The sequence below is a fragment of the Amphibalanus amphitrite genome, unplaced genomic scaffold (assembly GCF_019059575.1).
Source record: "Amphibalanus amphitrite isolate SeventyFive unplaced genomic scaffold, NRLGWU_Aamphi_draft 001122F_arrow, whole genome shotgun sequence".
In the NCBI taxonomy this organism is placed as follows: Eukaryota; Metazoa; Arthropoda; class Thecostraca; order Balanomorpha; family Balanidae; genus Amphibalanus; species Amphibalanus amphitrite.
The window spans coordinates 40,624-67,971 of record NW_024882616.1 but is presented as its reverse complement, the minus strand read 5'-3'; the positions used below and the strand labels follow the sequence as shown (position 1 = coordinate 67,971).

General features: G+C 48.4%; 3 protein-coding genes across 12 annotated transcripts; 1 reads left to right on the top strand and 2 right to left on the bottom strand.

The window, feature by feature from the left end:
- Positions 1–1,292: 1,292 nt before the first annotated feature.
- On the bottom strand, positions 1,293–5,903 carry LOC122370331 (eukaryotic translation initiation factor 3 subunit F-like). The gene is made up of 6 exons (XM_043345823.1): positions 5,565–5,903; positions 4,170–4,240; positions 3,694–3,917; positions 2,997–3,205; positions 2,338–2,471; positions 1,293–1,470 (listed from the first exon to the last, which is right to left on the bottom strand). Exons 1-6 carry the CDS (start codon positions 5,671–5,673, stop codon positions 1,387–1,389), a joined length of 831 nt encoding a protein of 276 aa, XP_043201758.1. The 5' UTR covers positions 5,674–5,903; the 3' UTR covers positions 1,293–1,386.
- Positions 5,904–6,598: 695 nt separating this feature from the next.
- On the bottom strand, positions 6,599–17,805 carry LOC122370327 (eukaryotic initiation factor 4A-III). 8 transcript variants are annotated; one of them, XM_043345817.1, is made up of 10 exons: positions 17,740–17,768; positions 17,304–17,371; positions 15,997–16,199; positions 14,915–15,117; positions 13,741–13,873; positions 12,645–12,778; positions 12,099–12,326; positions 11,442–11,550; positions 7,304–7,546; positions 6,599–6,905 (listed from the first exon to the last, which is right to left on the bottom strand). In XM_043345817.1, the coding sequence occupies exons 3-10, from the start codon at positions 16,142–16,144 to the stop codon at positions 6,889–6,891; spliced, it is 1,215 nt and encodes a 404-aa protein (XP_043201752.1). In that variant the 5' UTR covers positions 16,145–16,199; positions 17,304–17,371; positions 17,740–17,768; the 3' UTR covers positions 6,599–6,888. The 8 variants fall into 8 exon arrangements, with proteins under 8 accessions (XP_043201752.1, XP_043201751.1, XP_043201748.1 ...); XM_043345816.1 differs by having other exon boundaries at positions 17,727–17,755; XM_043345813.1 differs by lacking the exon at positions 17,740–17,768 and adding an exon at positions 17,691–17,719.
- On the top strand, positions 16,499–27,280 carry LOC122370326 (adenosine 3'-phospho 5'-phosphosulfate transporter 1-like). 3 transcript variants are annotated; one of them, XM_043345809.1, is made up of 9 exons: positions 16,499–16,505; positions 18,530–18,705; positions 20,562–20,785; positions 20,972–21,196; positions 21,407–21,557; positions 22,653–22,867; positions 24,236–24,361; positions 24,736–24,903; positions 26,972–27,280. In XM_043345809.1, exons 2-9 carry the CDS (start codon positions 18,534–18,536, stop codon positions 27,023–27,025), a joined length of 1,335 nt encoding a protein of 444 aa, XP_043201744.1. In that variant the 5' UTR covers positions 16,499–16,505; positions 18,530–18,533; the 3' UTR covers positions 27,026–27,280. The 3 variants fall into 3 exon arrangements, with proteins under 3 accessions (XP_043201744.1, XP_043201743.1, XP_043201746.1); XM_043345808.1 differs by lacking the exon at positions 16,499–16,505 and adding an exon at positions 18,047–18,128; XM_043345811.1 differs by lacking the exon at positions 16,499–16,505 and adding an exon at positions 18,088–18,163.
- The last annotated feature ends 68 nt before the right edge of the window (positions 27,281–27,348 follow it).

Sequence of the window (27,348 nt, the reverse complement as noted above, 5' to 3'; positions counted from 1 at the left end):
CCGGCCGGACACCGCGCTGGCCACCTCTGCCGCTTCCAGGCCCTCCTCTCGTGTTAGCTCTGAGAGACACTGCTCGAATGTAGACGCTTTCTGGCGAGACAACAGACATCTCTCTTCATGGGACAGCCCGACCAGAAAGTGTCGATATAGGGCCGCGTTATAAGACGGCACACATATTTTCTTCACTTGGCCGTCCTCTCCGAACATCTCGGGACACGCCTGACGGACCAGCTGACGAACCTGAAGACCGTAGCTTTGGGCTGAAAGGCTTCCTTTAGTCAGTGTCGCCAGGCCCTGTGACGCATGCTCTACAGAGCCGCTCGCACCACCGAAGTGTGCCTTGAGCTGCTCCGTCACTGTCGCTAGCGACAGCTGACCTCCAGTGTCTTCAATGCTGTTGACGACCGACAGGGCCCGTCCATGACACCTGGCCGCGATGATAGTGCCGAGCTTGGAGTCCGGCAGGCCCCCCAACTCTGCCAGTCTAGAGCACTGTTGGAGAAAGTCCTCCGGCCGGCCCGATCCGTCGTAAGTCGGGAAATCACTCACGGAGACGGACACCACAGGCTCCATCGCCACAATCCCACCGCTGCCACCATGTAACGTTGGAACGCGCCGTGCACTCCGTGCGCGCACCGGCGATACGGGACACGCGCCCCGTCCGAACACGACCGTAGCCAGTTACCGACTGTATTTTCCGTCTGACCTGACCCGCCTGCGGCGGAGCAGTGGCGCCCCCAGCCACAGCCGCATAGGCACCTCGAGGGGAGCAAACGGGGGAGGCTCACATTTCCTCCCCTCACACCATGTCAGAACCATGTCAGAACGGAGTAAAAGCAAAAAAAAAAAGAAATTGCCGTTTTCATTTAAACATTAAAACTGAAGAAAAAACATTGAAACTATTCCTTTTCTGAGCTTATCTTCAGGCAGGAGACACGTTTCAAATTCAACTTCAATATTTTTAGCAAAATAAATGAATATGCTGCGTCGACAAAATGATAGGGAGTGGAACTTATCCGAGTGGCTGGATTCCCTAGTTACCGCAGATCAAAGGACAGATGAATGTGTCAGTAACTGACGGTTTCCATCAGGCATCAGCCCAGATGTCATCATGTCGCCACTTCAAAAGACCCGCATTCCCGCTGTCAAACACATCAATAACGTCGGAACACCCGGAACTGCCCCAGTTTCAATCTGCGCTAGCGAATGTGTCAGTGCCAGAGTCAAATATAGTGCCACGAGGGCATCCATTAGATCGAAATTTACCACAGAAAACGCAAACAAAAAAGGGATAATCGAAGAAGGGACCTTTATTCCAATCTCCAACACCGACCGACGCGAGCGAGACAGAACCCGAGTTTGGCCACCACAGGGACCGGCAGCGGCCTACAGCTTCAGTTGGCTGAGCTTTTCGCTCACCTGGATCTGTGTCTTGGTCAGCTGAGACAGGTAGACCACCATCAACAGGTCCTGTGGACGGACAACGGGCGCGAGGAGCGGTCAGTCACACGCAACAGGTCGGAGCGGACGGCCAACGATTGGTCACGTGGTAAGTCCTCACATGGCACTGTGCATGACATCCGCGACCACGTGACTTATGGGGTATCCGTTAACAGTTTGTTGTGGTAAACTAATTGTCACTCGTTCAGTGTAGACCTCCTACGCAGTAAGGCGTTGAGGTTTACATTTGAGGTATAGCAGCTGCGGACGACGGTACACTGAGTCACAGCGGGCATCCCAGCACTGGATGTAAGCTACCGAGCTTAAAATGTTACCCGAAACTTTGTGAGCATATCCTAGCATATGATGTTTACGGGAAATGTTTCACTCAAGTGGTATATCGGCATTTTAATATAAAATGGCATCAAAACATGCTAATTAACTTCAGGTATGCTGCAAAGCACGGATGCTGCTGTTTGGCTTGGCTGGCAATTTGATTACTCACAGGGTACACGACCTTTGCTTTTGCGGCACGGTGCGCCCATATACCGCAATTAAATCATAACACCCACGCGACATCAAGCATTGCACCACCGACTTAAAGATCGGCAAAAATCAACATTTGCGAAAAACGAAGCATATTGAACTAAGGGCTGACAGTCTTTCGAATTTCAAAGCGAGCTGATCTTGCTGAACATGTTCTCCACTTCCATGAGATAGGGTTGCAGTCTGCAGATGTAAAAACCCAGAAATATACGTTAGTGCAGCAGTGGAGATGCGTTTGCTGGATGTTGACGAGTGCGGCTACTGAAACAATGCCTTTTAGGGTGGTTGTTACGGGACCATTGTGGGCTAAATCAGATACCATCCGCTCCTGCCTAGTATCGTAGGTCGTACCTTGATGTTCGAGTTGAGCATCTCGTCGAACTGTTCCTGCGACATTTTCGGCACCGAGTGCACCATGTCGAGCAGCTGTCGGCCGACCGTGGCGTCCGGCTCGGTGGTCCCCGACAGCACCCCGTCCACGTACGCTGTCGGAGCGGGCAGAACGGCATCGTCGGCCAGCGTGCAATAGGTGGCAGAACACACAAAAATGGCAGGAGCCGTGAATACAATACTCAAAGGAAGTGCTCCTAATAGTTGTAAAAGACAACAATGGCCGATAAATGCCGTTGCCGTATGCACTGATCAGGGTCCAGTTATATTGTACAAGACATACACTATCAAATCCATTGAATATGAGCAGCTTTAGAAGTTTTACAACAAACTAAACGCACAGAATGACAGAGAAAATCATATGAACCTCGTGGAACACACGAAACAATTGTGGGAAAAAATCTGCGCATCCAGCAAGGCAAAAGAAAATGCACAGTTCCTTGAAAAGAAAATGGCGAAGATAAAACAAAGCAAAATCCAAACAGAATGTATGCTAATCTCAGGGTACATGGCATGTTTTGATTGTTGGACTATCTGTCGTAAAATCTATCACAACTCCTCTAAACCACATCTAATGTCCACTCAGATCAAAGCACCTTTACGTCCCCTTCCAAACTGACCTGTCAAGTGATCGATCATGTCCTCGATGTTGCGTACGGCGCCGGTGAACTGACTGAGGTCCGACTCCGGCTCGAACGTCTTGGTCTTGCTGTACTTGGTGTTTTGCGCGACGTTCATGCCGACCAGCTCTGCGCTGTGCGCCACCAGCTCGACGGGTACCGGGCTGAACATGGTGCCGCCCGTGCCGCCCGGCACGCCCATCGGGTTACTGAGGACAGAGGGGAGGAGGGTGACGTTATCCACTACAAGGGGACGGGCAACGAGAGAAATGTGGGACCAAAATCCCTGACAGCAGCACAGACCAGGCCCGACGCGAGAATCATTCATGAAAGGAATGATCGTTTTCCTGCTCATGGAGGCTCACTGTGCCCATCACGTCGTTTGACAGCTCTTGTCAGCTGGGCAACAGCAATTGAAAGAAGACTCAAGGCACAGCCAGTTTGTCAGTAAGTGGGATGGAAAGAGCCAAGATAGCTGGTGAACACACTTATAACTTAGTCTTATGAGTCAACCCATACATCTAGATCAAGCGGTAAGATCGAATTTACCGTAATATGATCTGTTCACCGCAGGATCCGGCCTCATTGGTCTGTCTATTCAAAACATTGACAAAAGTTAACACCAGGTCTCCGTAAAGCAGTCATTCATTTCACAATTGCAACTATTTACAACCATCCCATCCCATGCAAGTCCCACCTGATGTAGGCCTTCCAGCTCATGCGTCCGTTGGCCATGATGGTGTCCAGCGTGAGGTGGATGGGGGTGGGACACTTGGCCTGCTTGGAGTAGTACGTGTGGATGAGCACTGAGTGGTCGGTGACCTCGGGCCCGGTGGCGAACCAGCCGACCATCGTCTCCAGCGGCGCCACCTGCTGGTGTAGCTCGTACATCTCGCTGGCAAAGTCCATCTTGATGAAGAGCTGGGGGAAGGGAGGGAGGGAGTTACCGAGGGCACTAGTGATGACAGATAACACCCAGATGGCAATCTGGTGCTGTATCAGGTTGAGCTGTCAGCATCAGGCATATTGTGGGAGCGAGAAAATGCTGTCTAACTCAGCTCATTTTACCAACTACTTGGCCTTATTTTCATCAAGCATTGACAACTAAAACCCAGCTACACTCTAAAGCATTTCAGCTTGCTGTTGGTAACCAAGACAATGTCAGGCTTTTACCTCTTCCTGTGTCTCAGCATGGGGTACACAGAAGCAGTTTGTGACCTCCACTCCATTTTTCTCATATGTTCCTGAAACAAAAGAGACAATGTAAGCTGTTAACACTGTCAGATCCAGCCATTTTCAAGGGAGGGGCATACCAAAACTAGCTTTACTGTCTAGCTTCTATAAATCTGGGTAGGTAGTCAACACAATATCACAATCATACGCAAACGATGGAATCACTCAAAAATGGAATTACGCTTATCCAGAGGGCTGTTCATGGGCACCGCACACTGCTCAGTGCAGTGTGTGCAGCAGGGGTGGGGTAGGGGACCAGACTGCAAAATATGGCACGCAGGTCGACGAGGCGCACCGGCCCAAGTTCAAAATCTGCACCAACCCTTCAAACTGAGCCGGAAAATCCGCACCAAAGCGAGCCGAGAGCCCAAAATATCCGCACCGAACCCACAGGCAATTATAATGCCAGGGGCTTCATTCATCTCACTATAATTATTTCCCCTCCAATTTCGGTTTCACGAGCAACGCTCACCACGGGACCGCGCCGCGCACTTGTACCGGAAGTTTGAAATAGAGCAAATAGACGGACGTCGGTGACAAAAGGGCGCCGGAGGGCATATTGGGTCACGTGACATTCGGAACTTCTCTCCTCTCTGTGGGCCTTCTACATGCTAAATGTCACGTGTGAATTTGACGAACCTTGATAAAATCGCCCCAACAAACTTTCGTATGAGTAAAACTAATGACGTCATTCCAAAGTAGCATACTGATTGGCAATTCAAACCAGCTGCTCACAAATGTGACATACCAGTCACCACCGCAACCAGTCTTCGTTCTAATGACGTCGTCATCACGTTAATTTCCGAGGCGAGAATGGATTTGTTCTGCCGCAATTTTTAGTTCGTAGAGTAAATTTAAAACCTTTCTCCGTCACCGTGGCTGGCACGCATTTGTAGGGCTTTCCAAAGAACAGTCAACAAGGAAACCCGGCCAGGTAAGAAGACCAAGCGAAGTCCGCACCGCATCAAGGTCCAAGCCAAATCCGCACCGCACCACTCCAAAATCTGCACCAGCCGAGCAAGCCCGCACCGACGAGATCTCATCAAAATTGCCATACTTTGCAGTCTGGGTAGGGGAGGGGTAGTCTGTATGACATCAAACGGCTGCGTGCAGTGGGCCGCACACAGCCAACACGCAGTCACTGTGTGCGGTGACAGAATACTGACGTAGGGATGCAGTGAGCGGAGCTTAGAGCCTGTGTACATTCCTACCGTACATAGGGCTCATAGACAGCCCTCTGCAGTAGCATATGGTGGAGGTCCAAATCACCATTCACGGAACCAGATGAACATTGCAATAAATCTTAACAACAAAGCAACTAGTGATAAACCTTACCTAACAATGTACCGATGATTCTGGCTTTATCTTGACTTCTCCTTTCATAGGCATCAACTATTTGAAAAAGCACAGTGGGGTGCACTTTTACAGTTAGATCCAGGGACATTTTGTTCTTCTGGAATTCAGCAATAAAAGACTCCTTCAGTGAATGGCTTCCAAACGTTTTGTTTTCTGCTTAGGAATCATAAAAACTGCAGGGCAAATGAGTTAAAACCAATCAGCGTCACGCGCCTGCAACGAAAATGCACGGAAATTATCGCGAGACGCCCGAGACAACACTCATTCCCCTCCCCCTTGACTCTCGAGCCAAATCACACTCAAGGTTTTCAATATGTCAGAGTCGATATCGAATACCATACGATTCAAAAAGATAAATGACGTCATTAATTAAAACAAAGATAAAAGTAAGTAGATCAAAAACACCAAAAGAGACATAAACAAATTGTTTAAAAATATGCTTCAATGCAAAAGATAATTTTTTGATAGAGCTGATGTATGGCCTGGGCTAACACAGCAAAACAAATGTCAAAAAGATTGATATTTTTTCTTGTCTTTTAGGTCATTGGTCTCGTGACGTAATTTTTCCAGTGTACAACTCAGACATCAATGTTGTCTAAGAATGGCACAAATGTATCAGGTTCGTCGTAAATGAATCGCGCACGATGGAAGCATGGCAGCAAGCAGTTACTAAATAATTAATGCCATAACAATCTGATAATGTGCAGATATGTCAGTTCTCGAAGGCTCTTCATATGCTTGGGCTGATGTCACCAACTGCATTTTGATGATTGCAGTTTGTTGGAATTCCGATTGTCTTGGGAGTAAGGACTCGTGTCTGTAGCTCCCCACCTCTGGTACCTCCGGCTCGGGAGCACCTTACGCAGACTTCTCGGCAACTACTATGTATAGTTCTGTCGCACGCAAAGCCATCATGGGGCACCTCAAAGACAAACATCGAGTGCTAATTATAATCACTGGCTGAGAACAACTGTCTCCTAGGCGCCACGCCATTACGGTCACAGACTCGCAGCTCCAAATCAACGTGTATTAGCATCCAGTATGTGAAATGACCAGCGTTATACACCATTCTGCAGCGCTGCGCGGATGCTGCTACGACCCGACGTAACACCGGTCCTCTGAACCCTGCCGGCGTCTGCTTCGACACACGGGCCACGCGTCTATTAAAGCGGCAGCACACATAGCGTACCGGGTATAACACACAATGTGAATGTCAGTCGACTCAAAGGGCGACAGGGCGCTGACGGTGAAGTGAAGAGGGGATGACGCTCTCGGCACGGCGATGCCGCTCGACCTTTCCGCTTCATATCAGATCGGCCACTGAAAAGAGGGACGGAGACATTGTCAGACAACACGCACGTATGGAGCGATATAAAACATATGTAAATCAGAGACACATCAGTCGAAAACGGAATGACGATACGAATATGCGGCAGAGACTGTCGCAGCGACATATACATGTAGAACACGGCACAAAATTGAAAGGAATTATGTAGACAATGAAACCAATTTGAATTTTATCTATAGAAAAATCAAACAGCACTTAATGACAATAGGCAGACATCTGAAACCCTGCAAAGTGCCAGTCGCGATTGCCCTACCGGTGTCTTTCAATTCCTTTGAAAATCGAGACAGCTCCATACATTCGACTTATTAGTGAGTAGGCCAGATCAGAACGCCATGCAGCACACAGATATACGGCCACCACCACCACTCACCGTTCATGGGCATCTCGTCGATCTGTGTCGAGTAGTACTGCTCGATGTCGCGCAGGATGCGGATGTCGTCCGCCTTGACGAAGTTGATGGCGACACCCTTGCGTCCGAATCGTCCCGAGCGACCGATCCGGTGGATGTAGAGCTCACGGTTGTTGGGCAGGTCGTAGTTGATGACCAGGGAGACCTGCTGCACGTCGATACCGCGAGCCCAGACGTCCGTGGTGATGAGCACCCGGCTGTGACCTGGTGAGAGTGGAAAAGAAGGTCAGTGGTTTGTGGTCAGAAGAGGGGGGATAATGATGGATAGAATTACACCCCGACTGCTTTGGCCATTCGTGGCGCTCAAAGAGGACACATGGCGTGTTACTCTCAATGTATGTGACCACAAAGAGGAATGAGAGGGGCCACAGAAGACGGGATCACTGTGGGTCAGATATGACAGGCGGAGGGCAGTAGAGCTCACGAACGACCAGGCTTGTGAGCGCCAGTAACAGCATTTGTTTACTATGCATTTCAGACCCCATGAGACCCTAATTTTTGACGATAATTTGTTCAATATTTGTCCAATTTGCTTCAAATTTTCACAATGCACATTTCAGCTCAAGCGCCAATTTTCGCCAATATGGTCTCTTAACAAAATATCAAATTTTAGGGTACTTATCGTTGCCTCGTAATGTTAAAATCGGCTCCGTAAATCCGTCAGTGGAGTAGAGGCTATCCGTGCGTAGGTGTGACGTCACAAACACGTGACCATTAAGCTCCGCCCTCCCGGCGGACGGGGTAGTGACCTTGGCCGGTCAGTCGGCTGCGTGGAGCGGGCGGGGCAGTAGCTGTCGCACCGGGGCGTCTCGCATGGACCGTAGCTGCCGTGCAGTTGTCGTTGCAGCCGTAATTTCATCGAATGAGCTAAATAGCGCGCATAAGTAACGCACCAGCTGAAGCCCTCGACTAATTGTATCTATCACAAATGTACGTACACCTTGTTCAGTCACAAAAAATATATATTTCCACACAAGATTCGGGGCTTGTGAAAAAACGCGCATAAAAGACGCTGTTGATTTCAAATGATGGCGTAAGATTATGTATCGCGTCAGACTACGTCAAAATTGCAAAACAGAATCACCATTAACATGATGCAATTTATGTGTTTGATATATGAAATTTGATTAGGAATGTATGCCGGCGTGATCGATTTATATCATCCCGGTGCAACTAAGCATTGAACACCTTCAGGACTAATCCATTTGATCATCGACTTAGGTTGAGGAGGTCGCCAGACTAACTTTGCCCCCAGAGCTTGTGTGTTGAAATGCAAACATGAAAAGTAAAAGCCTAGAGATAGTTTCCTCACCATTGAGGACATACCTACTGTTACTTAAGTTTTACAAAAAAAAGATACGAGTTTATTGATGATCGTTCTCGTGTAGTGCCCAACGTCCACCTGCCACATTGCTATTTCTTTTTGTGCACGTCTTAACAATATAACACAACACACACATGACACCGCGATAAAGGCCATTTCTACCATACGACACATTACGCTTCTGCCCCAGCCGGCGCCCCGCACCGCTTCACGAATCACGAATACGGTCGTTTCGCTGGAGCGATGCCCCAGGCAATCGGCCGCTCCCGAGACTCTTCATCCTACTTTGTTGCTTTCTGCGCCTTCCTCAGAAACATTTATTAGTGGCACTGCCAAATATATATATTTTTGGGTCAAGCAGAGGCTTACACATGATCTTATAGGTAATCAGGTAGTGACCTGACCCAACCTGACGATGAGATAGGTGCAACTCCGGCTTAAATAAATGTTCAAAGTCCAAGAGTCTATCCACCATTCTTTCTACGGCTGGTTCCGTTCCAATAGATTCTACCTTGATTCTGATCATTCTGAATATTCTGAGCTGAGGCCTCTTGCGCCAAAATACCTAGCTAGGTAGAATCGGCAAAATACCTACCTAGTAAAACTACCTACGGCGGTAACTTCTCTTGCACCATCCTACCTACCTACCTAGGTAAATTTGACAGCTCGCGTTTTTAGGATTTGTTTTGATTGGCTGTTTGGCGACGAATTATTTGTGGGCGCAAACAAATAGTAACTAAAGAAAACAATTAAACGGATATTGTTTTTATTAATATACATTTTGGTATTATGAAATCATTTTTTATTTACGTAAATACCGATAAAAGTTATTTTGATATAAAATTACTTGAACAAATAAGCTTCGTTTCCATGGCAACGTGTGAGTCTTCAACCTGGCTGTTCTGTTACGGAGGTTTATCGCCTTGGTACAGAGAAGCACCTCTGTGAACCCATGAAGCATTTGGCCAATTATATTATTATTCACTCATAAAACATTAATTTATCATTGTCTAAACATTTTGTAATGCCTAATTTACATAAAAGTACCCGTGGATTATCATGTATTGTGCCTATTGTTACTAATTGAATCATTTTACCTAAGGTTTTGCTAGTTATTTTGGAAGCCCGCGTTTACCGTCAAACCGTCAAAAATCCCTCCGCGAGTACTTCTTTCCGGCTTTCGGTGCAAGAGGAAAACAGCCGGTCGGACTTTAACAATTGGTATGTTCTTATGCCGCTCGGTAGAATTTCTAGGTAAATTTTCACGGTAGCGTTTTTTGGTAGGTAGTTTGGTGCAAGAGAATCTAGGTAAAATCTGAATTTACCTAGGTAGGTAGTTTGGTGCAAGAGGCCTCTGGTTCGACGTTTAAATACCAAAATAAGGTGAAGAGGATACCAAATGCCCTCAAACGGATAATATTTTGGCTTTCGTCCCGAAACAACTTTGCCAGCTTCACTTGTCTCCAGTAGGTATGTGGTCCCGCTCCGACCTCTCCGCGGTGCTGACACCGACTGAAGCGGCATAGACCCATCGCGGTCACGGCCAGTGGGCGGAGTTTAGTTGGGCCCGGCGCAACGTGATTGGCCAGCGCTCCTATCCAATCCCGTGCGGTAGCGAGCGAGCCTCTATCCGGGTGCAAAAACTGATTAACATTACGAGCCAACGACAAGTGCTCTAAATTTTGATATTTTGTTAAGAGACCATATTGACAAAAATTGGCGCTTGAGCTGAAATATCGTTTGCCAAAATTTCAAGCTAATTGGACAAAAATTGAAGAAATTATCGCCGAAAAGTAGGGTCTCATGGGGTCTGAAATGCATAGTAGTTGTCCATGGAAGCTTTAACCCTCGCCCGTATAGGGGGGGGTCGAACGGACCCCCCCCCCCCTATGGTTTTTCGCGAATAACTCGCGTAAAAAGCGGACGATTGCGACGAAACTTTCAGTACCCTCGCGTTCATCAATTTCACACCTACCCTGAAAATTTCATGACCCTGACCCAAATGACCTTTGACCTTTGACCTACTTTTCGAGACCATGTTTGGCTGGAATCGCGATTCGGCGTATATCGGCTCGCATTAGCCGCGCGTTTGCAGTCTTTTCGTGGTTTCAAGCGTTCAAACATGTGATATGATGTTGCCCCCATGCATTAGGGTGGATGTCAAGGTCACCTGAAGGTCAGGTCAGGTCATTGACCTTTGATGACCTCGGTTCACTTTTTCGAGTTTTACATGTTTCTAGGCCAGTTTTTGGAGCTGAATTCGAATTTAGCAACCATATGAACATTTACAAAGTAGTTTTGGTGCCTTCGTAACATGTTGCGAAGCTGTCAGAGGCGGTTGCCACCTACTACGAATACCCTTACTGGTTGACCTGACCTGACCTGACCCGACCTGGCCTAAATACATGAAGACATCATCTGTGATCAAAACTAACATGATATTCGTGATCAGCACCCCGATAAACCCCATAGCAGCCACACTTTACGACGTTCTAACAGGTCCCGATTTTCCCGCCTTTGGGGTCATTGACCTGACCTGCAAGGTCAACCAATGACCTAGGACCTTAAAATTGGGTATCATCGGCTTCCTCTCATCACGGGCAACACGCTCGTTTTTTCCGCGAAGCTCTAGCTCGATCAGGGGCGAAACGGCAAGGGGGGTCCAACGGACCCCCTCCCCCTTATACGTTCGCGGCTAGAAAAACACCAGTACGGGCGAGGGTTAAGGCGAAGTGTCAAAGGAAGTAAGCGAATAGTAAGGGGAGAGAAACGCACCTGCCCTGAACTCCTTCATGATGGCCTCTCGCTCCTTCTGCGGCATGTCTCCGTGCATGGAGGTGACGGTGAAGTTGGCCTCGCGCATCTTCTCCGTCAGCCAGTCCACCTGCGGCAGAAACCAGCGGCAACGTCACACCACACACCAACACATGAACAGAGTGAACACCGTGGGTTCCCAAAAACAATGACCATGAAATAAATAAAAATCACTGTTTTTACCTACATAAAATGCCAATTTCACAATACGTAGAGGGTGGTGTTAAACACAGCAGGGCTGCGGAGTCGGAGTCGGAGTCGGAGTCGGTCGGAGTCGACAGTTGTGACCGGAGTTGGAGTCGGAGTCGATTTTAGAAACCCAAGCCGGAGTCGGAGTCGGAGTCACCGAAAATCTGTCGACTCCGCAGCCCTGCTAGGTCTACGGAGAGTCGTTCGGAGTCGACAATTCTGCCCGGAGTCGGAGTCGGAGTCGAAGCTGGTATTTGAAAGCCGGAGTCGGAGTCGGAGTCGCCGAAAATTCATCGACTCCGCAGCCCTGAACACAGACCCACTAGCCCACTCCCTAGGCTTACACTAATTAACCTCGACCACGCAGATTACTGTCCGCGTTCTACCCATCCACGCCCGTGACGCTCTGCCAGCGGCCGCCGTGCTCACCTTCCTCTTCGTGTTGCAGAAGATGACGGCCTGTGTGATGGTGAGCGTGTCGTATAGGTCGCAAAGCGTGTCAAACTTCCACTCTTCGCGCTCCACGGCCACGAAGAACTGCTTGATGCCCTCCAGCGTCAACTCGTCACGTTTGACCAGGATGCGAATTGGGTCCGTCATGAACTTGCTGGTCATCTCGAGGATCTCGTGCGGCAGTGTGGCTGACAGCAGCACCACCTGTTGGCAGACGGCGGAGGTTGGAAGAGACGCAGACCGCCACGGACGCGGCATACATAAATGGCTGACATGAATACGCCAATATGCACTAGATAAGCATGAGCCATGATCACAGTATCCAAATGACAAAGAGCAAGTGAATTAAGAAGCAGAATCATTGTTCGCCGATTAATCTCGTAAATGTTAATAAGCATATTTAGCATCAAAACTGAAAACTATAATTGCGGCCATTTGTGTGGCAGGTGCAGACTGGCCGCAAAGAGCGCCATAGACTTCACCACGGTACGTCATTAGCTGCTGCATGCCTTTGCGTCTAACCTGGGTGGCCGGCGGCAGGTAGCGGTACACGTCGTAGATCTGCTCCTTGAAGCCCTTGTTGAGCATCTCGTCTGACTCGTCCAGTACCAGCATCTTGATGGAGCGGGTGCGCAGTGTCCGGCGACGAATCATGTCTGGGAAGGCGGAGGACACGTCCAGTAACACGATCGGCGTTTGGAGCACTCGAGCTCCGCAGAGGAGTCTTCACAAGGCACATATTGGCAAGAACTAGCGACTCTGTCTAATCACCCAGCTAAGCACTTTTTACGGAGCGAGCGAAGCGAGCGGAGTCTTTCCTTAGATTAACGGAAATTTCTGAGTATGAGCGGCCGGCCGGCCGGCCGGCCGGCCGGCCGTGGGGACGCTCTTCAAAAGCTAATATCTTAGGAACGGGACATCCGATTGACAAGCGGTCTTCTTTACTGAATGTCACTTGGACGTAAAAGTTCTGTGGTGTGATGGCCACCATGCGTTCTTGCCAACCACCGCACGTGGCGCGTGGTAAAGTTGGACATTTTTTAAGAACCCCCAAAATTGCAACCTCAATAACGGCACAACGGTTGGGCCGATTGAATTGAAACTCGGTACACAGTTAGGTCTCCATCAGATAATTCATCTGCCTGTGTTAAGGTTGGGGTGCTGCTGCACGTGCGCACGTGCAGGGGTCGTTTCCAGATCTCGAGAACGGCTGGACCGATGGCGCTCAAATTTGGTACACGGTTAGGGACCAGTTAGTAGGGTGCCGTGCACAAGTCAGTTGGGACCCATTTTGCACGTGCGCACGTGCAGGGTGCCGCTTCCAGATCTCGAGAACGGCTGGGCCGATTGTGCTCAAATTTGGCACATCGCTAAAGACCGGTTAGTAGGATGCAGTGCACAAGTTAGTTGGAGGTACCCCCTCGCAATTTCGCACGTGCAAGGCCCATCCTCTCGCTCGCTCCGTTAGTCGCCCCATAAGGCGTTATACTGGTTGTTACAACTTACAGCCTATCACTTCAAGCATGCTCTCGATTCCATACTTACTCAGCAGTGGCATTAGCACTCCCTGACTCATCATTTTACTCAGTTATGACTCGTGCTCCGACTGGCGACTCACCGAAGACACGTCCCGGTGTGCCGGAGACCACGTGCTGTCCGTAGTCGAGTTTGCGGATGTCCTCTCCGAGACTGGTGCCTCCGATACACGAGTGGCACTGCACGTTCATGTAGTCTCCCAGAGCCAGGATCACCTGTGGCAGAGGACAAAACATGTCCAAATCACTTATGGTGAACAAATTACGAGTATTTCAAAATAACAAAAGCAGCAGCTTACGTGTACAAAAAGGTGTTGATCCCACATCCCCCTCCACAACTAGAGTTAGCAGCATTCCTGATATAAACTTCAGCATTGTAAGATGATCAACGCTCACTGGCAATAGCGACGATGCAAATTTCTAATTGAAGTAGCCGCTCTTATCACAAATAGGATAGGCTCGTCTGCACAGCCTACCCCAAATAAGGATCCACCCATAAACGGTTATATCTAATTACGGAGCGAGCGAAGCGAGCGGAGTCTCATACTGAATTAAGGGGAAATCCTGAGTATGAGCGGCCGGCCGGCCGGCCGGCCGTGGGGACGCTCTTCAAAAGCTAATATTTTAGGAACGGGACATCCGATTGACAAGCGGTCTTCTTTACTGAATGTCACTTGGACGTAAAAGTTCTGTGGTGTGATGGCCACCATGCGTTCTTGCTAACCACCGCACGTGGCGCGTGGTAAAGTTGGACATTTTTTAAGAACCCCCAAAATTGCAACCTCAATAACGGCACAACGGTTGGGCCGATTGAATTGAAACTCGGTACACAGTTAGGTCTCCATCAGATAATTCATCTGCATGTGTTAAGGTTGGGGTGCTACAGCACGTGCGCACGTGCAGGGGGCGCTCCCAGATCTCGAGAACGGCTGGGCCGATGGCGCTCAAATTTGGTACACGGTTGGGGACCAATTAGTAGGGTGCCGTGCAAAAGTCAGTTTGGACCCCGCTTGCACGTGCGCACGTGCAGTGTGCCGCTTCCAGATCTCGAGAACGGCTAGGCCGATTGCGCTGAAATTTGGCACATCGCTAAAGACCGGTTAGTAGGGTGCAGTGCATAAGTTAGTTGGAGGTATCCCCTCGCAATTTCGCACGTGCAAGGCCCATCCTCTCGCTCGCTCCGTTGGTCGCCCAAAAGGCGTTTTACTGGTCAGTACAGTTTGGAATAAGTCCCACAGATACTCTCGTTTTCCTCACCTTCTGAATCTGCACGGCCAGCTCGCGCGTGGGCGACAGGATCAGCACCTGGGTCTCGCGCAGCGTCGTGTCCAGGCTCTGCAGTACCGCGATGGAGAAGGTGGCCGTCTTACCGGTACCCGACTGAGCCTGAGCAATCACATCGCGACCTTTCTGGATCGGACGGATGGCACGCTGCTGAATGGCTGATGGACGCTCGAAACCTGCCGATACCGACCGAAGAATAGTGTCAGTTTGGGCACAGAAGGCTGTCAGGTGATATCAGAGTTCAGACGGAGCAAGTGGTAACGATCAAATCCGGAAATCGACGATCGATTCAGGACACGGTGCAGGTCACAGTAATGGTTAGATCGAGACACCGGCCGGTCGACAACAGTTGGTTCGGGTCCTGAACGGCCGGCAGCGATCGGTTTGGGTTTTGACCGGTCGGTTAGTTAGTTCCGTTCTGATCGGCCGGCAATGGTTAGTTCGGGTCCCGGAAGGTTGATTAGTGATGAGTCCGAGTCCCAAACGGCCGATAACCGTCGGTTCGGGTCCCGGTCGGTCGGTAACTATAAATTCCGGACTCAGTAGCAGGGCTGCGGAGTCGGAGTCGGAGTCGGAGTCGGAGTCGGTCGGAGTCGACAGTTGTGACCGGAGTCGGAGTCGGAGTCGGAGTCGATTTTAGAAACCCGAGCCGGAGTCGGAGTCGGAGTCACCGAAAATCTGTCGACTCCGCAGCCCTGCTAGGTCTGCGGAGTCGGAGTCGGGAGTTGGAGTCGGTCGGAGTCGACAATTCTGCCGGGAGTCGGAGTCGGAGTCGGAGCCGGTTTTTGAAAGCCGGAGTCGGAGTCGGAGTCGGAGTCGCCGAAAATCCATCGACTCCGCAGCCCTGCTCAGTAGGGTGGTAGTGATTACATAGTTCGTGTTCCAATCGGCCAGCAAGGGTCAGAATGGGTCCCGGTTGGTCGATAGCGATCAATTCGGGTCCCGATGAGTTGTAAGGATCAGTTTGGGTCCTCGCTGGTCTGTAGTTACCAGTTTGGGTTCTGGCAGGCTTCACATAACCACTCAGGCTGGCAGGGGCACAGGTGCTAGCTCACCATATGCATATATTCCTCTGAGAAGATCTTCACGAAGGTTCATATTATCAAAAGTTGGCACAACCTCAACATCTTCACTTGTTTCAAATTCAACATTTGATAGATCTTCAAGATTTTGGTTCTTTCTTCCCACTCTTCCAGGCTCCATGACTAAAAAATGTGTTTTGAGCTTAAATATAAAGGCACCTCCAAACCTCTGTCACCTGAAATAGAAAAATGCCTGATTTAAAAGGGAATCTACACAAAAAAATGCTTCATGTTATTGTTGAATGAGCATATAATGCATAATAAATCAAGACTCATGAAAAAAATTCTAGTACCTACCTAATACACATTTAAATGCATTATTAAATCAGGTAGTTAAATGAACTAAAATGACACCAGCCACCTCCATACACAGAGATGCATATAGCTGCCTAAGATCTTCCCAACAGCTGGTGCCTACAGAAATACCTTACTGGCAGCTGAGGATCAGAAAGGTATTTAGCTTACTGGAAGATTATCCAAAAGTGAGTGAAATGACAACATATTTCACAGTGCATACAGTCCACATTCATACAGTACAGTCCATTTTCATATCCTGCCATAACTACCAGTTGTTTAATATAGACAAACACTATTCGTTAGAACTGTTTTTGTATTTCAATACCTACATGTCTATCCTAAGGCCTACATGTAAGCTAGTGTAGGAATCAAAAGCATTGTGGCTCTCGTGGTTGCTCCAACCTCCCCTAAGCTCCTCTAACCTTTTCTCATTCTGCAAACAGCTGATATCCTCAGAGAATGAGAAATGTTCCTAGGGCTGGTCTAAAATGGCTTTCCTCAAAACTCATGAAATATCTTCGAAGATTTATCTTGACATTTACCAATTAACCAAAGAACAAACCTATTTATAACTATTCCAATTCAGTATTTTGCTTTGACTTCCTTGCACACAGTAACAGCTACAGTCCAGCAATGGCACAAATTAGCATTTGAGATATTTTGAGGCCTAAATGCATTTAAAACAGGCTTCACAGATGCAATGTTGGCAAATGTAAAAAATTTCAGGAAACTGAGGGCTGTTCGGGTCCTTGCAGCATAAATCTGTGCTGCGCGCATCATACTTGGGTGACGTCAGCCGCCTGGCTCCGCCCACCCTCCGCCGGCACGCTGGAGCTGAGCACCACTGCAGCCTATTCCACGCGCAGTGAACCGCGACGCGGTGATTGTCGTTGAAATAACCCTTAAAATGTGGTCAAATGTGGTCAATCTCAATGTGCCAATGAAAAGTGATAGTGATAAAAAACAGCATACAAACCACTTACAATGAGAAATATTGGATGATTAACTTAAATCCGTGCCACTAACGCCTCCTGCAGTTGCTATTTTCGTGCTGCAGGAAAAAGAAGCATGCTTCAATAGGTGACGATGTCACACAGGCGATGACGCAGTGGTGTCGGCGGGACTAACAGGAGCCATAGCCCTCACTGTGCATGCATGCTGCAGCATATTTCATTTTAGCTGTGCAGCCAAACAGCCCTCTGACTACCTATACTGACAAAACCCCAGAGTTTGAGTTGCGCGCAAACTCATGTTTCAATAAAAGCATATTTAATTCAAGCATGCAAAATGCTTTTCACGATTATTTTGCACCTACTGCACAAGAAAATAGCATTGGATCTAAGCGCCTATTCACGGTATAAGATACCTACCCGACCGCATAAACTCAAAATAATTTTCCCAGTAACCTCATGCGAATACCACGAGAGCCAATGGCAAATGGCCGACGCCAAAACCCATCATTGCGGCTCATATGCCTTACGTCGGCCATTTATGTTTTTATTCAAGAGTAAAAACAAATAGTTGAAAATTTTTGAATTAATTTCATTTTTAAGCCTTTGATTTCTTTTTAAGTAATCGTTCTTAAATTTTTATTAAATGATATTAATTTTTTTAGTTTTTAAAGCACCTAAACCTTTACTTGGACCATAAACGATTAGAATATTTTACCTTCTACGAGCCATGAAAATTATGAGAGCAGAAAAAGCATCATGCACTGAACGTACTGAACATCAAGCTGAACATGCACTTCCGTGGCTCGATTGTTTCAGTTTTGGTGGGCGGCGTGTTGACGTGGCGTGGAGTCTGGGGCAAGTCTGTGGGGGATTGTCTGGGGTTCTTAGATGTAAGCAATTGGGATGAATGGGATAAGAACGCTTTGTTCATAATAAATTTTAACACCCTGATGTAGATTGAGCTAAACGTGTTCGATTCCTGGGCGTAACAGATCCAGGCTAGAGTCTTCAAAATTGAGCCTGCTGGACAACAAATTAAATCGTTTTTTAAGCAGCCCGGTCTATTGGGAAGTTCCTGGATTAAGACAGTTGGATTTTGACTAACAAAAAAATATCTTTGCTTGCTGACAAATATGCAAGATTTCATTTTGATTTTGCGCTTGGGAGACACGAGAGTGACGAGTGCTGTTTGTTGTAAAAGGGCTTTGTCTTTGCTCATGGTGATCTGACCAGATTCTAACACAGTGTCATTTCAGGACAATGTCTGAGCCAAATTCTGCCACGGCTGCTGCTCAGCAGCTGTACTGGTCCAGTGTTCATGACACTTGGGTTACCAGGCTGTTCATCAACCTGCTTGGATACAGCTCCATTATCATACCAGGCTACCTGTTGATCAAGTACTTCAAAAGCAAGAACTATGAAGATAGGACAGGTATGTATTGAGCTAAGACATTAAGAGTTCAGATTTGGGGATACTTTTTAGCCCTATTAATCCTGCTGCTATCAAATGTCAGGTCAGTTTTCACCCCCATAGTTACAAGGCAATGGGAGGGTGTGAAATTGAGCCTTTTTTGGACTGAAGTCATGCCTAAAATTATCAGTCATGGTTTCCTAGGCTTCCATTGAATGCTACCTAAGGTATGATATTGTGCCAGTGACCCAACCTCTCTGGTCAAATAATCTGGTCATGTTGACCATTGGGTCATTTCATATGGCAAGCAAGGTCACAAACAGTTTTTGAATAGGTAGTGACTTTCATAGAGACATGCTAATGGGCTTAAATATTTTGATGGGTTCAGGTCAACAAGGTTGATTGATAACAGATTGATATGCATATGACCTTTTCATTGTTCAATCAGGACCACTTGGTTAAGTCAAGTTAACCTCTTAACCCTCGCCCATGTAGGGGGGGGGGGTTGGTGCAACCCCCCCCCCCCCCTGAGGTTTTTCGGAAATAGTGCAAAAACGGCGGCGCGCAGCGCCGCCAAATTTTGGGTACCTTATGGGGCAAACCTTGCGCATCTTTTGATAAAAAAAAATTTGACCGGGTCATGTCAGGTCACGGAGTTATGACGTCACAAAGGGAACAGCCTCCGGCCGGATTTTCACAAACTGAGTGCCAACGCCCGAGGTTTCCTGCCGGTGGTACGGACATCGGTTGATGGATCGTGATGAAACTTCCCATGCATGTTGGGGCAAGTATTGGCTATCATATGGTATAAGAAACTTGACCGGGTCAGGTCAGGTCACGGAGCTATGACGTCACAAGAGGAACAGCGTCCGGTACTATTTTTGAAAAGCGCCCGAACCACTATTTTGCTGATTCTTCTCACCTCGATGGGAATATGCAGCAATATTAGCTTCTATAGGGAGCAAATGGACCTCCCAAATCCAAAAATACAATCAGATTTCAAAAATTTAAATTTTGATTTTTCGAATTTCTGCCGCCGACTGTGACCTTGCCGACTTCTGGCGCTCCCAACGCGCCATTTTTAGAGCTAGGGAAACGAAATACATACCAAACGATAGAGAATTGATCAAGGAACACGTTAGTGAAGGTTTCAAGTCGGTATCTCCCACCGTTTTGCCGCAATCGCCGCGGAAAGTTGAAAAAGTCTATTTTTCCGAAAAATTTGACCTTTGACCGGTCAAAAGTAGGTCAAATGTTGACCTAGGACCAAAAAATATACCACCAATCGCGAGATCTCGGCGAGAGCAATCCGTTGGTCTTTTCCGCGAAGCTCTACGACGCTCCGTTTTCAAACGCCAAGGGGGGGGTCGCACCAACCCCCCCCCCCCTCCCCTGCATGGGCGAAGGTGGCAGATCGCCGTTTACGGGCGAGGGTTAAGTTAAAGTTGTAGTTCATTTGACACACCTCAGCAAAAGAAACATGGTGCTGGATGGCGGATGCTCAATACCCTACAAGCTTTGTGTCAAAAGCTTTTGCATGAAAACTTTTTGTGACAAGTACCATCAGCCTGCACTTTGATGCTTAACAGCCATGCTTATGAACTACCTATCCTTCCAGCTTTAATAAGGTGGTTAGCTCAAACCACTAGTATGGAGCAGCTTAACCCATGCCAGGTCTTCGTTTCTCACTATTTGACCCGACCGAGGTAGGGGGCGCGGGTACCGCGAACTTCTCACTATTCCACCATTAAGTGAGAAAGGGCTTCACAAATAAATCAAAGATGTTGAACCTTACAACATTCGATGGAGGATACATCCTTCACCATACGATCTCCACGATCCCTCTCTCACATGTCCCGTGCTTCCGCCGCGTGCAGGAGAGCGGGGCTGTATGGACGCGGCCGTGCGCTCGTGTGTGTTCGGGGCGGACGGCGCCTCCCTACTGCCCACCACGGAGCCCGGTGGCGCCGGCACGGGGTCCTCCAGCGGCCCGCGCGAGCACCCGCCTCTGCGACAGGCCATGGTGCTTGTGTTCTGCGTGGTGGGTCTGCTCGGATCCTACCTCAGCTGGGGCGTGCTGCAGGAGAAAATCATGACCAAGGTGAGTGCTTGGGAGTACGGATGATAGCGGGTAACGAGAGCCGAGGTAGGAGAGAATGTCACTTAGAGTGGAGGGATGATGATGTGATTTGTACCGCTCACATGTTTTTGCGTCGCAGCTGCGACTCGGACGGCGTTGGTTACTGTATCCGACTGCCTGCACAGCGTCCGTCCCCACCGCCGGCAGGAGTACGATAACGGCACACCGGAGCGGGGCCGGTTCTCCGACTCCCAGTTCCTGGTGTTCGTGAACCGTGTGTTCGCGCTGCTGCTGTCGGCGGCGTACCTGGCGGTGGTGCGCCACCAGCGTCACCGCGCGCCCCTCTACAAGTACTCGTACTGCAGCTTCTCCAACATCATGTCCAGCTGGTGTCAGTATGAGGCGCTCAAGTTTGTCAGCTTCCCCACCCAGGTGAGGCCTCGCCCGGTGAATTAGCTCAGGGAAGGCGCCCAGAACGGCTCTCGTTTATTTCTGGTATATCATTAATCACCCTGTGATCTACTCACATTAAATATGGACAATAATGTGGGAGTACCCATATAGCGCGGATTCCGGGCCAATTTGAGACATTTGATACCTCATCGTAAGTGCTGTTTTCTACCGTCATTTTTACGTTTGCAGGTGTTGGCAAAAGCGTCGAAGATTATACCTGTGATGCTTATGGGTAAAATAGTGAGCAAGAACAAATATGAATATTACGAATATGTTGTTGCTATACTTATTTCTATTGGAATGACGTTCTTCCTAATGGGAGCAACTGAGGAAAAGAACAGTAAGTACAGAATGCAGCGATGCTCGATCGGTTATTGGCATGCGTGTTTTATAAACAATGTGGAGTATTTGTTCGTGTATCCCCTAAAGCTTAATCGGTTTATATCACAGTCGTATCCTTTTCCGAGAAACGATCGCCATGCATGAGGCACAAACAGTTTTACCCGTCCGGTGAAGGCTGCAATGTCGCTCCGATTTTCCCACAACAGCAGCTTAGGAATGCATTGGAAATCAACCCCCTCATTATTTTGTCATGACCTAGACATGACCTGTCATAGCCCGCCCCAGCGAGTATTGAATGACGATGGCTGCACCTTCCCACATGTATGTACCACTTGGAGTTCATTTGTAACTGGGGTTTGCTGCGTTTATGTTGTTTTGGTGTCATATTCTGGGCGCTAAACTCTGGTGCTTTTCCACTTACCTTAGCACATCAGCAACCCTATGTCGATCAATTCCCGAATCCCGTGTTTGATCGCTGATTGCAGACATGACATTCGCTCCTTTTTATATGTACAGCATTCCTGTTTGTTCGTCATCGAATCCCGGTGAATATGAGGCTGCGTGGTTGCTTGATATGACTGGTAATGTTAGTGACATACGTTGTACGGCTGGTATTCGAGACTGTCCCGATATCCCCCTTAAATGTGACTGCTTCGGCGTCACGATGCGATCGAAATGACGATGTTTCACAGTGAACAGATCAAAAGCACGTTCTGGGTTGAACTCTGGTGCACCGCTGATAGTCTGGCAGCTCGGCAGTGAATAACACTGGGTGGGTTAAGGGTTTCGGGCGCGGTGACGGCTGACGAATGATGTTGACTCCTTGGCCTCCAAACATACACAAACACGCACTGGAATGTCCAAAGTGCGAACTCCTCCCCACCCTTCCTTGACGCCGACCTCGCCTCCGCTTTTTCAGTGTGGCTACCTACTCGGCTACTCTTGTCTTTCTCAGGCTGCCAGGTCATGTTTCCCCCCAGAGGGGAGAGTGACCCGTCCCCCGCTTTAAGTCTTTAACACCAGACATTGACCAGACATAAACCCATCCTGCCTTCCCCATACGCTGACCTCGCCCTCGCCGGCCCTTCCTCAGAGGGCACGGTGACCACCTTCAGCGGCATCATCATCCTGATCGGCTACATGGTGTTCGACTCGTTCACCTCCAACTGGCAGAACGCCCTGTACAAGGAGTACAGCGTCTCCTCGGTGCAGATGATGTGCGGCGTCAACCTCTTCAGCTGCCTCTTCACCACCGTCTCGCTGCTGCAGCAGGGCGGCTTCGTCACCAGCGCCCACTTCATGATGAAGGTGCGTCATGGAAGTTCAGTGTTGTGCTGCTAGTGACAGTGTTCACCGCGGTACGACACCTGCCGCGCACGGGTAAAGCCGATAACGACCCAAAGCTGAACGTCTACGAGAGTTCCTAAGCACTAAGCAGTCAGGCAGCAGGGGTAATTTTGGGGTAATAGGTGTAACTGGGTTCGTCCCTTCCTCTGGTAAATGTATAGAATATAACTAGTGCTGTTTGTTGCGATATTATTGCATAGCGTGTATCGCACTGCTACCGCTGAAGGAATGTTTTTCTCTTCCGTCATTTATTATTATGATTTTTTTTTTTAGTAACGGAATAGATTTCAGTGGTTTAAGTCAGAGGTATATACGGTGCAATTATCGTATCTGACTCGTAGTACAATCCTGAGACACTTGGTCAGCTGGAAAACCTGTTCTCCACCCGGTAAATTGTGTCTCTCCGTGGTGAAGGAAAAGTGGGCTGGTCACGCCGTCTGCCACAGTTTCCGGTATCGGCCAACGGTCAGTCACGCTTCTAAAGGGAAAAGTTTTCACACGGTAATCACCAAAAATACACTTTCCCTTTCTCTCTGTTACTCTTTTTTGGCAATATTATGGGGCGCAATTGAGTGTTATGTTACTAGGGGACTCAAAATTGTCATCACCTCAAAGTGGAAAATTCGCTTTCAGTTTCAAATTTATCTATTTAGGTAATCTCGGATATAGTCAACCATAGACCTCTGTACACCAGTGTACAGAGTACAGAGGTCTATGATACAGAGGTCAGAGGTATACAGAGGTCACCAGGTGTACAGAGGTCTATGAGTCAACTGATTTATAAGCATATTTTGGTTTGATACTCCCTATAATGGGACTTGTGCATAAAACGTTCAATACCGTTTTGCTACGTGTAAACTCGACAGAGTCTGCAAACATTTGCGGACACCCAGCGAACCGTCACTATCAGGCAACTGCCACCCTGGCGCTGCCCTGTCCCGTGTGACGGGCCGCATTGTTCTTCCCGGCCATTACCCGACATTTCTAGTAGACGGTCTGATGCTGCCAGTGTTCCGTCTGACTGACCTCGGTGCCCCAGCCTGACGGTCCGTCCTGTTCTGTTCCATGAGTATCCGATGTTTCTGGTAGACTGTCTGATGCTGTCTGTGTCTAGCCTTTGCGTTCCTCTTAACGATCAGCTCCGTTCTGTCCATCAGCACCTTGCGTTTCTGGTAAACTATCTGATGCTGTCTGTGTCCCTTATGACTAGCCTCCATGTCCTGCCTGACCTTCCACCCTGTTCTCTCCGTCAGTACCCGACGTTTCTGGCCGACTACCTGATGCTGTCGGTGTTCTGTCTTATAATTTACTTTGTTCTCTCTCCATCAGTACCCGACGTTTCTGGCCGACTGTCTGATGCTGTCGGTGTTCTCGGCCGCCGGCCAGATGTTCATCTACTACACCATCTCCCAGTTCGGAGCCGTCGTCTTCACCATCATTATGACCATGCGGCAGGTGCGTGCACTGATCCCGGGGCGAGGGAGGGTCTTATGGGAGCTGTGATCTAATTCTAGGAACTCCAGTCAATGCTAGAAAATATTACGGGTTTTTTAGATACTGGTGCGAACACTCAGTGACGTATTAGTTGTGGATCCAGATATAGCCGCATTGTTTCCCTTTGGCACACATTAGTAGTAATGAGCTCTGCTGATTTCTCATGACATACTTTGGCATTCTTTGGTTGCCACGGTTGTGCTCTAAGCTTGCGTCTTGCTCGTAATTTTATATCTTGATCTAAATTCATAAATCCTTGGTAACTCGCCTGTTGTCATGATACATGAATACGTTAAATGCATTGCCAATAACCATGTTTCATGTCTCGGTTCCAGGGCCTGGCCATCCTGATATCGTGCCTGCTCTACCACCACGCCATCTCTCCGACGGGCGTCATCGGCATCTTCATCGTGTTCGCCGCCATCTTCTTCCGCATCTTCAGCTCGTTCCGGCACCGGCAGCTGAAGCGGGCCGGCCAGCAGCCTGCCGCCGGTGTCGCCAAAGTATGATCCCCGGGTGTGGGCTGTCCCGACGGGCGGTGCTTGCAGTTCGGCCAGGCCTCGAGACGCCACGGCGCGGTTCACCAGGCTAGGAGACGCCAGGTGCTGAGGGGAGTGTTCCCTGTGAGCCCACCAGGTCATCGCACAGGTTACTCGATGGTTGTTCTTCAGGCGCTCGCCAGCCGCCCGATATGTGTGTGTTTGGAGTGTGTGAGAGATGGTCCGAATGTGTAGTTTGGAGTGAATGTCTGGTGTGTGCTGTCTGGGGACCTGTTGCAGTGTTGAGTGGGTCTGCCGAGTGGTTTTTGGGATAGTCATGGTGGCCGGGCTGGTGGGTGCGGTTTGGGAAGTGACCGGCTGGTGGCTCGCTTTTGGTAGAGGCTATTTTGAACTTGAAGTGCTGTGGGAGGTTTTGATGGTTTTGGAGGCTTATTGGTGTACCATGAGTCGGATTAGGCTCTATTTATTTAGTTTTTTTTTTTTTTTTTTGTTCGACCTCGTGCTTCAAGTTAGTATGTTTTAACTAATGAGTAATTTGTTTTTTAATTTATATTTATAACTATTATTTGGGGCCATTCTCAAATTTCATCCTTCAGTTTGTTGGTGACGTATAAACCACCGTTAATTATGTTGAAACCTTCACAACGCGTATCTAACGCGCGTCGTTATATTGAGTCATGGTTGACAAGTTTTATCAGTATTTTTCACTGAGAGGCTTACGTTTCTGTGGGTAATGAAAAGGTAACAAGAAGAATGTTTCCTGTCAATCTAGTCGATTCTATTCTAGACCGCCAGGATTCGGTAGGTACCACAGGGAAAAGTGTTGGAACTCGAAATGTTTGGGCTAGTGACTGCCTTTTTCTGAAATCGCCTACCAATAATGGAAGAGAGGACCATATGATGTCCAATATTTGTACTATATCTGTATATTAACCGGTAGGTGGTGGCTTTGCACCCAGCGCCAAACGGTGTCTTTCCTCGTTACGTTCAGCTGCGACTAGGTGTCGCTCTAATCAGAGGAAGGCACTTGCGTTTCGTCGCTAGCACGACTTTCGGGACAGGAATAACTGTGAGATAGTTTCGAGTCTGCCTTCGACCGCTCAACTTATTGTTAGGTCGTTAATTGTATTTCGCTCTTACCCCGGAGCCGCTGTTTGGATGGTATCATGTGCAGTATGCTGTAATAATTTGGACTGTCGACCGCTGCACGTCGAGTATACTCATGGGGCGCTGTCATATTGGCGCTGGGGCGGTGGCCCGAACGGTAGGGTGGCTGGCGGGTCCTCTAGTGGACGCAGACGGTGCTGGGGCGGCTTGGGGTAGGTAATGCCAACCCCTGGGACATTTGCTGTGGACTTGTGTGCTTTCTGGCTTTATCGCTATATCTGTTGCTTGCTTCCAGGTGACTGCGAAGAATCCAGGCTGCTGATTCCTTCGTAGGCGCTTTTTGCTTCTTGTTAGCCGATCTGCTTGTTATGATGGATTGTTATGCTCTTTTTTACCCTATTAGCTGCCTATGAACTCAACATTTGCCTTTATCGCTTCTGGCTTTTTGCGTACTTCGCCATCCTCTGCTGCTCCTAAAAGTTCCTTATAAGTGCTGAAGGTATCTGTCCCTACCTAGAGGAATATTTAATGTCAGCGTAGCCTGCCCGAGTGCACAACTTTGCAATATTCCTGTGGACTAATAAGGGTCTGATTTCTTGTGTCGTGTGTCACAAATGGGTCCACTGTTTTTTGCATGGAACTTGGATTAAGGGAACCAGTCCTCTATAACACTGATGGCGCCATTTCGTTCAACCATCATTAATCTACTCATAGTCTGTTTGATTATTTGCCGATTCCTTCGCAGTGTCGCACGTTGTTGCTTGCGATTGATAATCAACCGCGAGGGACACTTGACCTTCGCGGGCTCCCGCAGGGTTTTAATGTTTATCTCCAGCTCTCGTCTGTACAGAAGTTCTATTTGTTTCTGTTGCTATTTTTGGGTTCTTTTACTGATAACCTGAGAAGTGGTGCACAAATTCGTGTGGCGTGTTCGCTTGTGTTCTTATTATGTTATCTTTTTCAGACTCATCTTTCGGGCATTTCTATTCATTCTGCCAAAGAAGTAAAGCACTGCTAGCACAGTTTCAGCCATGGTCCGTCCACTCTCACTGTCGTGTTTGTGTCACCGCGTGTTCGGAATCTCTGTGTTTGGTGGACGTACAACGACGTGTTCGGTGACCGTTGGTGTCTTTGTGTGCGCTGGAAACTTGTTTTAGGTGGGAGGTGCATTGTTAGTGTTAAGGAATATTTATTTTTGGCAAGATCAGTGGAAGATTGTGATGGCTTTTTGTACTTTTTGCGCAATGTGCTTCAATAAATGCGCAAATATTAATATTGTTTATATGCGCCTATAGTTTGACAGTAACACGAGAACATATTTTGGTTAAAATCGTATGAAGT

Excerpts from the sequence above, each read along its gene's own strand:
- LOC122370331 (XM_043345823.1), bottom strand. The coding sequence starts at position 5,673 with ATGTCCCTGGATCTAACTGTAAAAGTGCACCCCACTGTGCTTTTTCAA. Across the intron at positions 3,206-3,693 it reads AGCTGGAAGGCCTACATCAG|TAACCCGATGGGCGTGCCGG; the intron begins GTGGGACTTGCA and ends CTCTGTCCTCAG. Across the intron at positions 1,471-2,337 it reads TGCTCAACTCGAACATCAAG|GACCTGTTGATGGTGGTCTA; the intron begins GTACGACCTACG and ends GTCCGTCCACAG.
- LOC122370327 (XM_043345815.1), bottom strand. The coding sequence starts at position 16,144 with ATGGAGCCTGGAAGAGTGGGAAGAAAGAACCAAAATCTTGAAGATCTA. Across the intron at positions 12,779-13,740 it reads CACACCGGGACGTGTCTTCG|ACATGATTCGTCGCCGGACA; the intron begins GTGAGTCGCCAG and ends CCGCCTTCCCAG. Across the intron at positions 11,551-12,098 it reads TCTGCAACACGAAGAGGAAG|GTGGACTGGCTGACGGAGAA; the intron begins GTGAGCACGGCG and ends TTTCTGCCGCAG.
- LOC122370326 (XM_043345811.1), top strand. Across the intron at positions 21,197-21,406 it reads TTGTCAGCTTCCCCACCCAG|GTGTTGGCAAAAGCGTCGAA; the intron begins GTGAGGCCTCGC and ends TTACGTTTGCAG. Across the intron at positions 21,558-22,652 it reads AGCAACTGAGGAAAAGAACA|AGGGCACGGTGACCACCTTC; the intron begins GTAAGTACAGAA and ends GCCCTTCCTCAG.